Source organism: Heteronotia binoei, chromosome 21 (assembly GCF_032191835.1).
Source record: "Heteronotia binoei isolate CCM8104 ecotype False Entrance Well chromosome 21, APGP_CSIRO_Hbin_v1, whole genome shotgun sequence".
Taxonomy (NCBI): domain Eukaryota; kingdom Metazoa; phylum Chordata; class Lepidosauria; order Squamata; family Gekkonidae; genus Heteronotia; species Heteronotia binoei.
This window is the reverse complement of record NC_083243.1, coordinates 191,157,664-191,170,545: the sequence shown is the minus strand read 5'-3', so window position 1 is coordinate 191,170,545 and position 12,882 is coordinate 191,157,664. Positions and strand designations below refer to the sequence as shown.

General features: G+C 45.4%; 1 protein-coding gene across 1 annotated transcript in view; it reads left to right on the top strand.

The window, feature by feature from the left end:
- The first annotated feature begins 799 nt into the window (after positions 1 to 799).
- ADCY5 (adenylate cyclase 5) overlaps positions 800 to 12,882 on the top strand; it is a 448,084-nt gene continuing 436,001 nt past the window's right edge. Inside the window, exon 1 of the mRNA XM_060262724.1 lies at positions 800 to 1,814. Within this exon, the coding sequence (XP_060118707.1) occupies positions 825 to 1,814 (990 nt within the window). The 5' untranslated portion in view covers positions 800 to 824. The remainder of the gene's footprint in view (positions 1,815 to 12,882) is intronic.

The following is a 12,882-nucleotide window of genomic DNA, read 5'->3' as shown; positions in this document are numbered from 1 at the left end:
AGGACAGCGCCGCCTGGAGGGCTCCTCGGCGAGCGGAGCTGCCTCGGCCAGGCTGACGCCGGAGCCGTCCGGGGAGGCTGCAGCGGAGGCTTCTGGCAGGCGAGCCGTGGCTCCCCCGCTCCGCCCTGGCGGCTGCCCCCGGGCCCGGCTCTCCAGATGACCGCGAGCCGCGGACATGCCTGCGGGGGCGACCGATGCTGGGAAGGGGGCTCCTGCGGGCTCCTGCGCTCCGGCCCCGGGCGAGAAGGGGCCCCTGAGGAGGCCGCGCTGCTTGCGGGCGCTCGCTGCTTAGACGCCGGGCTGGCCCCCTCTGCTGGGCGGTGGGAGTTGCGCTCGAGGGGGGCAAGGGAAGGGGGGGCTCCAGGTGCCTCCTCCTCCTCCTCCTCCTCCTCCTCCTGTGGGTCCTTTGCATGCCAGTGTCGCTGTGGCTCTTGTGTGACCGCTGTGCCAACCAATGTCATGGGGACAGAAGCCACCGCTGGAGAAGCCTCACCTTGTTGAGTTTCAGTAGCCAGGTGTGGGACAATTTGCAGCCTGGCAAAGAGTGGGTCTGATTTCCCCAGCCTCTGGAGGGGAAGGAAGCCGGCTGGCTCTGGCTGCAGCAGCAGCAAAGGTTTTGGCTTTGGCTGTCCCCTTGATCTCGGTCGCCACCGCCTCGGCAAAAGTTTTGGAAGCTCTGTGTCTTCTTCGTGGAGCGTGAGATGTGGCTTCCGTGATCAGGCTTTCCGTGGCCGGGAGTATGCATTCTTAGGACTGATCCTTTCCCCCTTGCTGCTTTTGTGGGCTGCCCGGCGTTTCTGCCTCCCCCTAGTCCCCTGCAGGACATGTCCCGCCCCAACAGTGTGAGCCCTCCGGGGTTTGGAGCCCCAACTGCACCCAGAAGCGGAGGTCCAGAGCAGCACCGGTCTGCATGGGGGGAAGCTGTATCTCGAGCCAATGGCTTCTCCTACCCTCTTCCTACCAGGGCTTCCATCAAGAAGTCTTCCGGTATGGCGAGCAGGTGGCGAAGTGAGGAGGACTATGAGCCACCGGGCAGCAGGAACCGGGGGGTAAGTGGCTGCAGGATGACGAGCTTCAGGTCCAAGTCTGCCTGGCAGGATCATGGTGGGGACAAGAGCCAGCATCCCTCACGTGTCACAAGCCCTAGGCGCTATGGTGGGGAGCAGGGGGAGGTACGTCCACGCTCTGTGGAGCTTGGGCTGGAGGAGAAGCGGATCAAGGCCAAGATTGATGAGCTGGAGGAGGAAGAAGACCAGCTGGATGAAGAAGGGAGCTCTGAGGCTGGCTTCTCCATGGGCAGCTGCTGTTCCAGCCTGCTGCAGATCTTCAGGTCCAAGAAGTTCCAGTCAGAGAAGCTAGAGCACCTCTACCAGCGGTATTTTTTTCGGCTCAACCAAAGTAGCCTGACCATGCTTATGGCTTTGTTGGTCTTAGTGTGTCTGGTCATGCTGCTCTTCCACACTGTTCACGGCCACTACCAAGTGCCCTACGTGGTGGTGTTGTCCCTGGCCATCCTGGTGATGGTGGTCCTGGGAGCCATCTGCAACAGGAACGATTTCCACCAGGACCACATGTGGCTCATGTGCTACTCTGTCATTTTGGTTGTGCTGGCCGTGCAAGTAGTGGGCTGCTTGCTGATGCAGCCCAGGAGTGCCTCGGAGGGCATCTGGTGGACCATCTTTTTCATCTACAGTATCTACACCTTGTTACCCGTTAGGATGAAGGCTGCAGTCATCAGTGGGGTGGTGGTGTCTGCTATCCACCTGGCCATTTCTCTTAAGATTAATGCAGAGGACAAGTTCTTACTGAAACAGGTAAGGTGGAAATTTTGGATGGGAGATTGTTGATGTTCTTGGCAGTCTTCTGAGTTTGATTTCCTGGGTGTACACCTAATGAAAATAAGCTAGCATTGGTAGTGGGTTTTAGGATGTTTGGGATTGGTGCATCAGACTAGAAAGCACACGGTGATCAATATGCTAGGAGTAAACTAATTTCTTATTGTTGAAAATTTGTATACAGATGCTTTTAGGTCTTGGTAAGGGTCAGCAGTGTAGGTGATAAGTGTTTGTTCAACAAGATGGAAGTGTCTTGGAACGGTAACCTTTACTCATTGCTGCGTTTACGAAATAGTATTGACTCGGATGCTTTAATGTCAAAATTACTCTACTTTAGCAGCGTTTAAGAGGGAATAAAGGCTACTGCTATCAAATGTATAGAGTTGAAAAACTTTTAAGTTACTTTGTTTCAATATCCATACCAATTTTATCTGTCTGTTTAGTAAAATAGCAGTTTACTGAACCCTTCTGGGCATGTTTTGGCATTTAAAACAGGTCTTTCCTGAAGTGTTAGTATCCATTCCACAAGTTAGAAGGTATGGAACTGAAATCTACCTATTGCAGTGCGTTACATGTGCAATAAAAAAGACATGAGAGTTTGTTAACTCAAGGGAAGTGTTGTGGGTCGTGTGGCTTTGTTGCATCATGCCTTGCTCTCTTGTTATGTCCACGGACACCCACCTTTACATACTGACACGTGTATCCTCATAGGTACCTAAGCCTATGATGTGTTTTGTGAAATATCTCCTAAAACATGGTCATCCTATCTGTGTACCATTTAATCAATTTCCAGTGCATTTATGCCACTTTAATATATTGACATAGGAAGTAAATAGCGAAGGTAAAGACATTGGTTCAAAGGCATTTTAGTAAGATCCAGCCAGTGCTATTGTTTGGAATATGTCTTTCTTACCCCCTGAGCGGGGCAAGAATATTCCTTTGATTCCGTATACAACTGTGTGACCCAGAATCCAACGTAGGCATTGTTATGTATCTATAAGGATCCCATTATATATACATTCATCCTTTGAGTATCATTGGATGAAGTAGTTATGGCGTTACTGGCTTATCATTTGGATAGATGATCCCATCCTTTTGTCATTTGCATCGTTACGGATGAAGCAGCTTAAACCAATCTTCAGTGGAGTTAAACAGAGTTGCACTCTTCTAAGTCCATTGACTTCGGTGGCCTTAGAAGAGCATCACTCTGTTTAGGACTTCATTGTGGTTAAATAAATGGCAGGCTGTCCTCTTTGCCTCCTATAGTTGTGGAGCCCCTCCACCTCTGCAATTCCTAGTGTACTTTCAGAGATAATCAGGAAAGAAAGCATGAGTGCTGATGTAGTCAAAGGCTTGTTTAAATTTTGGCTCAGCAAAGCTGCTATTCTCTCAACTATAACTCCAACCCATTGGCAATGCAAGGATCACAATACTGGCCTACTTCATATAGCTGTTGTAAGGTACTGGAGATAATATATGTAAATCACTTGAAGTCTTAGCAGTGTCCTACAGCTTCTTTTCCTGGAAACACAATCCATTTTTGGTGTCATTAAATGAACGTAGGTTTAGTTCAATTCAAATTATGACGGATTATTTCAGATCCTTTTTTTCCTGAAGGCTTTTTGGAGTCCCTTGAGTTTATACCTGTTGTTTTCCTAGGTGAAGACAACAGCGTATTCTTAGAGCCATCTAATGCTAAAATTTCTGTTGGCAACTGCTTCACAACTATTAACAGGCTTTTGTTGCCTAGTCTGTAGCTTGTTACCATGGAAATCTAATTTTCTTCATCACTATCCCACTGATGCATATATTTCTCTTTCATTTTTCTTTCTGGTCTGGGGTGGGGGAGCATAAAAGCCAACTAAAACCAAGTATTTTCATGTCTTTTAGCTGCTGCTATTTGCAGCCTTGTTTTACGTCAATAATTGTTGTTCTATAATTGGATTAATGATCTAAATTCATCATGACCTTCCAAATGTGGAGAACTTGTTATAAACAATATTAATGTGCAGGACTCTTGAGAAGGACCCTTTAAATTTATTTTGAATTTCTCTTTAAATAAGATTGGAGTAACAGTTCTGGTTTTCTTTTGTTATTATCGTTATTCATATACAGTCTGTGTCGTTCAAGAGGGAATTCTACTAGAATGTAATGAGTGATGCTGGCCCATAGCTTCATCTAGTTTTGTTGTTTCAATATTTTGTGCAGCAGGATTATTTTGGTGGCAGCGTTAAAATATCTGGGCACAAATCTTAAAAGACCAAACCAACTGATAGTTTGTTTTAAATAATTGCATTTAACTCATGATCGGGAGGAAATTTTTTTGGGAAATGCTACCAATATGCATATCAGATATCTAGAATTGCTTCTGTGATGTACCCATGCTTATTTCAGTTCACTTGAAATTGGTGTTAACATAGCATTAGATGTTTGAGCTGGATTTGAAGACTCCTGGAAGTCAGAGAAATTATTTTTTTTTCTTGCCTCTTTTTTTAAAAAAAAAATAAAAATTCTAGTGCTTTTCCTTTTCCAGCAGTGTCCTGTGAGAGCATGGTTTGGAAACAGCTGCACCACCGTGTGTATGTGTTTTATAACTGATCACAGGGAGGCCCCCAGCAATTTAGAACAATTCTCATTTAACTCTCTCGATCCTCGATGTCTGAGAGCAAACTGTCTTCCCAGAGGCTTGCATTAATTAAACATATTTGATCCTAGCAATATGATGTTGACTAGCTTTGTTGGGGATATAACAACAACCCACTCGTTTCATAGCGGATGTAGTAGATCGCTGTATCTAGCGAACTGAATGGCACATGGCAATTGTGAAAGCAGGGAGGCCAGGACATCCGCCATGTAGGGGGGTTTCTGGTTCAGGAGGGGCAAATAAATAAACAAACTAAAAAAGGAAAAGATGCAAAAGGCCAGATGAGGACCAAGCATGCTCCAGGATGCGTGGAATGTTGAGAGCAGCTGAGACGGTTAGAATGAATAAATATATAGTCCATGTAGAGTGTACACTTGATTTTCTAAAAAAAATGTGTTCCTTGGGTGGCTCTTTTGTTACACTCAGTGCATGTACAATTGAATGTGAGACATAAACCCCACATTTATTCAAGTACCAGTCCTGGTTTCAGATGCAGAGTGAATGTAGTGTTGACTCTTTCTTATAAACAGATGTACCTGCGTTCCCTGTGACATGTGGCCAGGGTTTTGGTTAAAGGGGAAATATAGGGGAAAGCAGATATTAACCAGCTTGAATCCATGATAGTTTATAGAATCCTGGGAGATTGGGGTGCGTGTCCTAAATTGCTTCCTTTCCTACAACGTCTTCATAGCCCCCATATCATATATGTGTGTGTGTGTGTGTGCATGCTGCTATTTCTTGAAAATATAAAGTTGCATGTTGGTCCAGTGAAACATCAAATGAGATTCCTGGTAGGTCTTAAGGAACTCACTGAGATGCTTTTTGTTGAATGAGGTCCAGTGTGTTGCAGTAGTTAGAGCAGTGGTACGTAGTTACTTGGGAGCCGTTTATGTTCCTTTGAGATTCTAACTGTGGCCCTTGTGAGTTTTGTTCCCCATTGTGGCAACTGCCGCATGTTTCAGGAAAGGGAGCAAGGACCTTGTTTGGTGGGGATTGTGGCTGGCAGGTGGTTCACACTTTGAAGTGTAAGAACAAGCATCTCTTTGATATGCAGACCTCATACCAGATATAGAAGTAAGGTTGATTCTTTTGGTTGATGGCAACTGTGAATATGGCTCTTTTTGAGCAGTGACATGAGTGCCATTGGGTCAGAGTGTCAGACTAAGATCTGGGAGACCCAGGTTCAAATACTCATTCTGCCATGGTTACTTGCTCAGTGGTTTTGGGGCAGTCACACCCTCTAAGCCTAACTTGCCTCACAGCATTGCTATAAGGACAAAATGAAGAAATGGAGAATGATACAAGCTGCTTTGGGTCCTCATGGGGGGAGAAAGGCAGGGTATAAATGAATCAAATAAAATTTAGGCTATATTGTAGTAGCTAACCTGTACTTGGCCCTGAGCCATAAGTAGCTAATTTTGCACCCAAGGAAAGAATGTAAAATTGTGCCCCCCTAATCCTTTTATTGTAGTTTTTTTTTGTAAAAAGTTAGATATGTAAATAACAAGTATAATAACAACACAACTCAATTTAATCGTGAGATCTGCATACACAATCGCCTGAGGACAGAATTGCCAATCTCCAGGTGGGTGACTGGAGATACACCGAAGGTTTCTGTGAAAACCAGCCCCCAACAAATAAATCACTATCACAAAAAAACTTTACAAATATATCAATTATACTATCACACTCCCAACAAATACCATATTCATAAACATTCCCTTGCAAAATGGAACAACGTAAGAGGACCTAAGTGTGAACGGTTAAAGTCCAGAATACTGTCTGATTTTCTAACACCTGGTCCTCAATAGCAAAGAACTTCAAAGTGTGCGGTATTCCATAATATTGTAGACAGTTTTATAATTTTGATAGTAGTCCTTGTAGCTTCAGTCTTCGCAGAACTGACGCAGTGCTTTTAATCCCTCTTTTCACTTTTGCTTTATCCAGCTTTCAACAACTTCTACAGGGCATGGCAAGTTCACAAATTTGTTCAGAGTGTTATACTATAATTAATATATTTGGAAGTTTTTTGGTGATATTGATTTATTTGCTGGAGGCTGGTTTTCACAGAAACCTTTAGTTTATCTCCAGTCACTCTCTGCCATGATTCTCTATTGTGATTGCACAATCTCCAGGATGGGCCTGGAAATAGCTTGGGATTGTATCTTGTCTCTGTATGACAGAGATTCGTTCCCCTGGAGAAAGTGACTGCTTTGGAGAGTTGACTTAGTGGCATTATACTCTACTGCAGTCCGTCCCTTCCACAAACCCAGCCCTACTCCAAAAATCTCCAGGAATTTCCAACCTGGAATTGGCAGCGTTAACTAACGCATAAGTAATAGATTATTTAACTTTGTATATAAAAAATACAAAATTAATTACATCAAGTGTGACTGTTATACAATAGCAGTGTTTGTGGTTTCAGTGACATTAACATTAAACAAAACCGATAATGTTTTTTATTTTTAACAGCTACTTACTTCCAGTCAGCCAAAGCATAAACATTGTCCACCTAGCAGTGATGACTTGCAGGATCCTTCCTGTTTCTCTTTCTTACTTTCTCTGATGCTGCAAAGCAACCAACCACTGTCCTCAGAAAGACTGGCGCAGCAGGCAGCTTGGAAACATGGGCCTACATGATACCAGGCAAAGTTAGAAGTTTGTGATGCCTGGTTACAGTGATGGCTGATGCCCAGTGGGACTGGTAGGGCAGAGAGCAGTAAACTGTGGGTAGAGCCCGAGCAAAATAACTCCATCAGTTGCCATCCTTGTCCTTGTACACTAAGAACACCAAGATCGCTTAGTGCAGGGGTGGGGAACATAAGAACATAAGAGAAGCCATGTTGGATCAGGCCAATGGCCCATCCAGTCCAACACTCTCTGTCACACAGTGGCCCCCCAAAATTATACATATATATACACACTGTGGCTAATGGCCACTGATGGACCTCTGCTCCATATTTTTATCTAACCCCCTTTTGAAGCTGGCTATGCTTGTAACCGCCATCACTTCCTGTGGCAGTGAATTCCACATGTTAATCACCCTTTGGGTGAAGAAGTACTTCCTTTTATCCCTTTTCATCGAATGCCCACGAGTTCTTGGGAGAAAGGGAGAAAAGGACTACTTTCTCTACTTTCTCCATCCCATGCATAATCTTGTAAACCTCTATCATGTCACCTCGCAGTCGACGTTTCTCCAAGCTAAAGAGCCCAAGCCTTATAACCTTTCTTCATAGGGAAAGTGTTCCAACCCTTTAATTATTCTAGTTGCCCTTTTTTGCACTTTTTCCAGCGCTATAATATCCTTTTTGAGGTACAGTGACCAGAACTGTACACGGTATTCCAAATGAGACCGCACCATCAATTTATACAGGAGCATTATGATACTGGCTGATTTGTTTTCAATTCCCTTCCTAATAATTCCCAGCATGGTGTTGGCTTTTTTAATTGCAGTTGCACACTGTCTTGACATTTTCAGTGAGTTATCTACCACGACACCCCCCCCCCCCCAAGATCTCTCTCTTGGTCAGTCTCTGCCAGCTTAAAACCCATCAACTTGTTTTTGTAGCTGGGATTTTTGGCCCCAATGTGCATTACTTTGAACCTCATCTGCCACGTTGACACCCACTCACCCAGCCTCGACAGATCCCTTTGGAGTTCCTCACAATCCTCTCTGGTTCTCACCACCCTGAACAATTTAGTGTCATCTGTAAACTTGGCCACTTCACTGCTCACTTCCAACTCCAAATCATTTATGACCAAGTTAAAGAGGATGGGACCCAGTACTGAGCCTTGCAGCACCCCACTGCTTACCGTCCTCCACTGAGAAGACTGCCCATTTATATTCACTCTCTGCTTCCTATTAATTAGCCAGTTTTTGATCCACAAGAGGACCTGTCCTTTTACTCCATGACTCTCGAGCTTACTAAGGAGCCTTTGATGAGGAACTTTATCAAAAGTTTTCTGGAAGTCAAGGTAAACAACATCTATTGGGTCTCCTTTGTCCACATGTTTGTTCACCCCCTCAAAGAAATGTAACAGGTTAGTGAGGCAAGATCTTCCCTTACAGAACCCATGCTGAGTCTTCCTCAATAACCCGTGTTCATCAATGTGCCTACTCATTCTGTCCTTGATAATGGTTTCTACCAACTTTCCCGGTCAGTCAGACTGACTGGCCTGTAATTTCCCGGATCTCCTCTGGAACCCTTTTTAAATATGGGGGTGACATTTGCTACCTTCCAGTCCTCAGGAACGGAGGCAGATTTCAATGAAAGATTACAGATTTTTGTCAGGAGATCCACAAGTTCAACTTTGAGTTCTTTCAGAACTCTTGGATGTATGCCATCCGGACCTGGTGACTTATTAGTTTTTAATTCGTCTATCACTTGTAGGACCTCCTCTCTTGTCACCTCAGTCTGACTCAGGTCTTTCAACACCCCTTCCAAAATAAGTGGTTCTGGAGCAGGCAAACACTTCTCATCTTCCACAGTGAAGACGGAGGCAAAAAATGCATTCAGCTTCTCAGCCATTTCCCTATCCTCCTTCAGTAACCCTTTGACCCCTTGGTCATCCAAGGGCCTCATTGCCTCCTTGGCTGGTTTCCTGCTTCTAATATATTTGAAGAAATTTTTATTGTTGGTCTTTATGTTTTTTGCAATATGCTCCTCATAGTCCCTTTTTGCCTGCCTGATCACAGTCTTGCATTTGATTTGCCACAGTCTGCGTTCCCTTTTATTAATCTTACTTGGACTAGCTTTCCACCGCTTAAAGGAGTCCTCCTTACTTTTTACAGCTTCCATTACTTTGTTTGTTAACCATGCAGGCCTTTTCTTATACCTGTTTGTGCCTTTCCTAACTGGTGGTATATATTTTATCTGAGCTTCTAGGATTGTAGTTTTAAATAGCCTCCAAGCTTCCCCAAGGGTTTTGACTGTGTTTACCTTTCCTTTCAGTTTCCTCTTCACATGCCTCCTCATCTCAGAGAATTTACCCCTTTTAAAGTTAAACGTGGTTGTGCTGGTCTTTTGGGGCAACTCTCTATTTATACAAATGGTGAAATCAGTAACGTTATGGTCACTGCTCCCAAGCGGTGCGATCACTTTTACATCTCTCACCAAGTCTTGGGCATTACTTAGGACCAAATCCAGGAACCCTTGTAGGTTCAGAGACCATCTGCTTCATAGCACAGTCATTGAGAGCATCAAGAAACTCAATCTCTTTCTCTCGACCAGAACACATATTGACCCAATCAATTTGCGGGTAGTTAAAAATCACCTATTACGACACAGTTTTTATGTTTAGCCGCTATCTTTAATCCTTCCATCATATTATAATCATCCTCTATCTTTTGATTTGGTGGGCGATAACAAACTCTCATAGTTAAATTTCCTTTTGGGCCCTCTATTTTGACCCAAAGCATTTATAGAAGGGAATCTTTGACCTCAGTCTTACTGGACTGTATAACGTCAGGCCCAAGGGCCATTTATGGCCCTCGAGATCACTTGGTCTGGCCCTTGGGGATTGCTGGGCCGAGCCAAGCCACATGGTGGCCTCCCCAGGGCCTGGCTGGCTGGCAGAGATCATGGCCTCAGCCACACTGTGGCCTCCCTGGGGCCTCTTTGGCCGGCCAGGATTGCTGCAGGGCCTTGAAAAACCACTGTCACAGTTCAGGTAAGTTTTCCCCTCATTTCTTTATTTTCCTTTCTTTCTATTTCTTCCCCCCATTTCTTTGTTTCCTTTAACTCCCCCTTTCCTTATTTCCCGTTCTTCTTCTTTCCCCCCCTTTTTTCATTTTCCTTTATCCTTTCTTCCCCCATTTCTTTCTTTCCCTTTCTTCCCCCTTTCTTTATTTCTCTTTCTTTCTCTTCCCTCTATTTCATTTTCCTTTCTTCTCCCCATTTCTTTCTTTCCCTTTCTCTCTCCTCTCCTCTCCTTCCTCCCCCCCCCTGTGAAACCTGAGTGGTGGGCATTGTGATGGGCTGCTGTTGGGGTATGTAGGTGCCTTTAAAAGTCTGCTGGGAGCAGCTGCAGTTTCCACATGAAGGGAGGAAGGGAGGGGTGGCAGGAGTGGGGGTGGGAGCCAGCTACCACCAGTTCAATTTGCACATGATTATCAGATGGTGTGGCCTAATGTGCTAATGAGTGTGTGACCTAATATGCTAATATTAGAGGATGTGGCCTAAAATGCCTGGACCTAGGCATTTACCTAGGGTGGAGGGCCAGTGTGTGTGTGCGGAATTAGGCTCTCCCCACATGACTTCAAATAGAAAAACAATTATTTGCATTAATTTTGCCAGCCTGAATCGTTCTCCCTCAGCAGAGCACTGTTTTTTAAGTTGATAATTTTGTATGGCCCGCCAATGATGTTGTGAGTGTCCAAACGGCCCTTGGCAGAGAAAAGGTTCCCCACCCCTGGCCTAGTGGGTGCGTTGGCCCTGCCTCCATTCTAAGAACACAACAATAGTAATTAGCTCACTGTTAATGAACTTAAGAAGAGTCTCTTACCTGATTCATTGGGCTTTTGTGCTGCCATACTTGATTCTCCTAAGGGAAAAATGGTGTGGTCTCTGCCACCACTTCTATCCACAATCAGCCCCTCCAACCACTTGCTAATACTACCCAGTTAGGTTTAGCTCTTAGTTTTGTATTTAGGTAGTTTTGTATTCTCTTATGTAGCTAAGAGTATCAAACTTTGACAATTTTTTAAAAAGCTGCAGACTGAAGTATGCATCCTTACTTAGGAACAAAACCTATTCTACTTCCAAGTAAATGTATATCACTGCCTGGACAAATCAAAACGAGTCCACTGTGGGGAGAATCCTTTCTGACAGTGCACTCCTGTGCAGAAATAACTAGCTCAAAGACTAAGACTTAGACTAGAGCAGCCCTTTATAGGAATGCTCTGTAAGAATCCTACACCTTCTTCCAGCAATATTCCGACCGAAGAAGTAATCTTCCTTAAAAAACAAACAAAAAGCCTTTGCAGATTCTGTATTTTTGGGAATATTTGCTTGCTTTTATATCTGTTCAAAGAAGTCTACTATCACATAGGCAGGTGACAAGTAAATATTCCTGCTGTACTACAAACTCACATGACGCTTAGCAATATAAAGTCAGAAAAACTTCAAAAGTTAGGCCTCCATAGAGGGCTGGCCCCAAGATTTTTGGAGCCCTAGGCAGGGACCCCCACACACACCACCGGCCTCCCCCTCTGCTGACAGCTTCTCTGCTGCCAACTTCCTTCCCCTGCCACCCTGCTCACTGGGCCATGCCCTTCCTCCCCCACACCTGTGGGTAAAGCCAGGCTGGGGCCCTGCCGCCACCACCCCTCCGGCTGCTGCCGCTGCACCAGTGAGGGATCTGAATGGAGCTGGGCATACGGAGCAGCTGTCTGTGTGCTTGGTGCACTCCACTGGGGCTGGGCAGGCAGTGCTGCACTGCCCCAACCCCCACCGCTGTGACCCATGTGAGGGGGTGCCCAATTTAGTGCTCCCAAGGGCTGCCGTCATAGGCGACAGCCTAAGATCGCCTAGTGGGTATGTTATCCCTGCCTCCATTCCAAGAGACATGGAGGGGGGGGGAGATCAAATTTCAGTGTGTGCACAAGAGAAATGTATTTTAAAAAAGCGCCAAAGCCGTGCCTTAATAGCAACAATGAAAAAAACTGGGACGGGGAGAAAGGCTAAGTAACCAGAAAACAGCAGAGATCTCCCTTGCGAAGATCTTAGCCTTAACTTAGCCTTCACTTGCTTTCCACTGCTACAACTGGAGACTGGGCAGCTGGTTCTGCTACCTTTGTGAGTCTCTGATTGGTCAATAAATTCCCTAACAATCCATTGACCAAGACTATTAATCTTTCACTATGTCTCACCCTTTTATAGTTTGCATAAATAGCTATGGGATTTGGTCTAGGAAAGAGCTCGTACGTTTAAGGAAAATGGGGGGAAGGCCATCTAGGTAGGGGGGAGCTTGGTTGAGATCCAGAAAGGCAAGCAGATTAGAAAAGTGAGGCTGATTTAGGCTTCCCAACCCTCCCGCTCTGGCGGGAGTCCCCTGGGTTTGCAGCCTCATCTCCCGGTCTTCAAGAAGTGGGAAGCGGGGGGTGGGGGGTGGAGGGGGGGAGAACATACCTGTAGGCTTCATTATAGAGCTCCTGAGCCGTTTGTAAAATGTCTGCCGCTTTAAGGCTGGGCAGGGAGCAGGAAGGGCTTGGGAGAACAGCCCCGCCCTTTCTTTTGCTTTCACTTTCACAGCAAGAGTTCTCCGGAAGAAGATCTGGTATGTGTGTGTGTGTGTGTGTGAGGGAGGGGGCAGGGGATTCCCTGGTTTGGAGGCCCTCCCCCCTTTTAGAAAGCGTGTGGGGGGGAGGGAAATGTCTACTGGGCATTCTATTATTCCCTATGG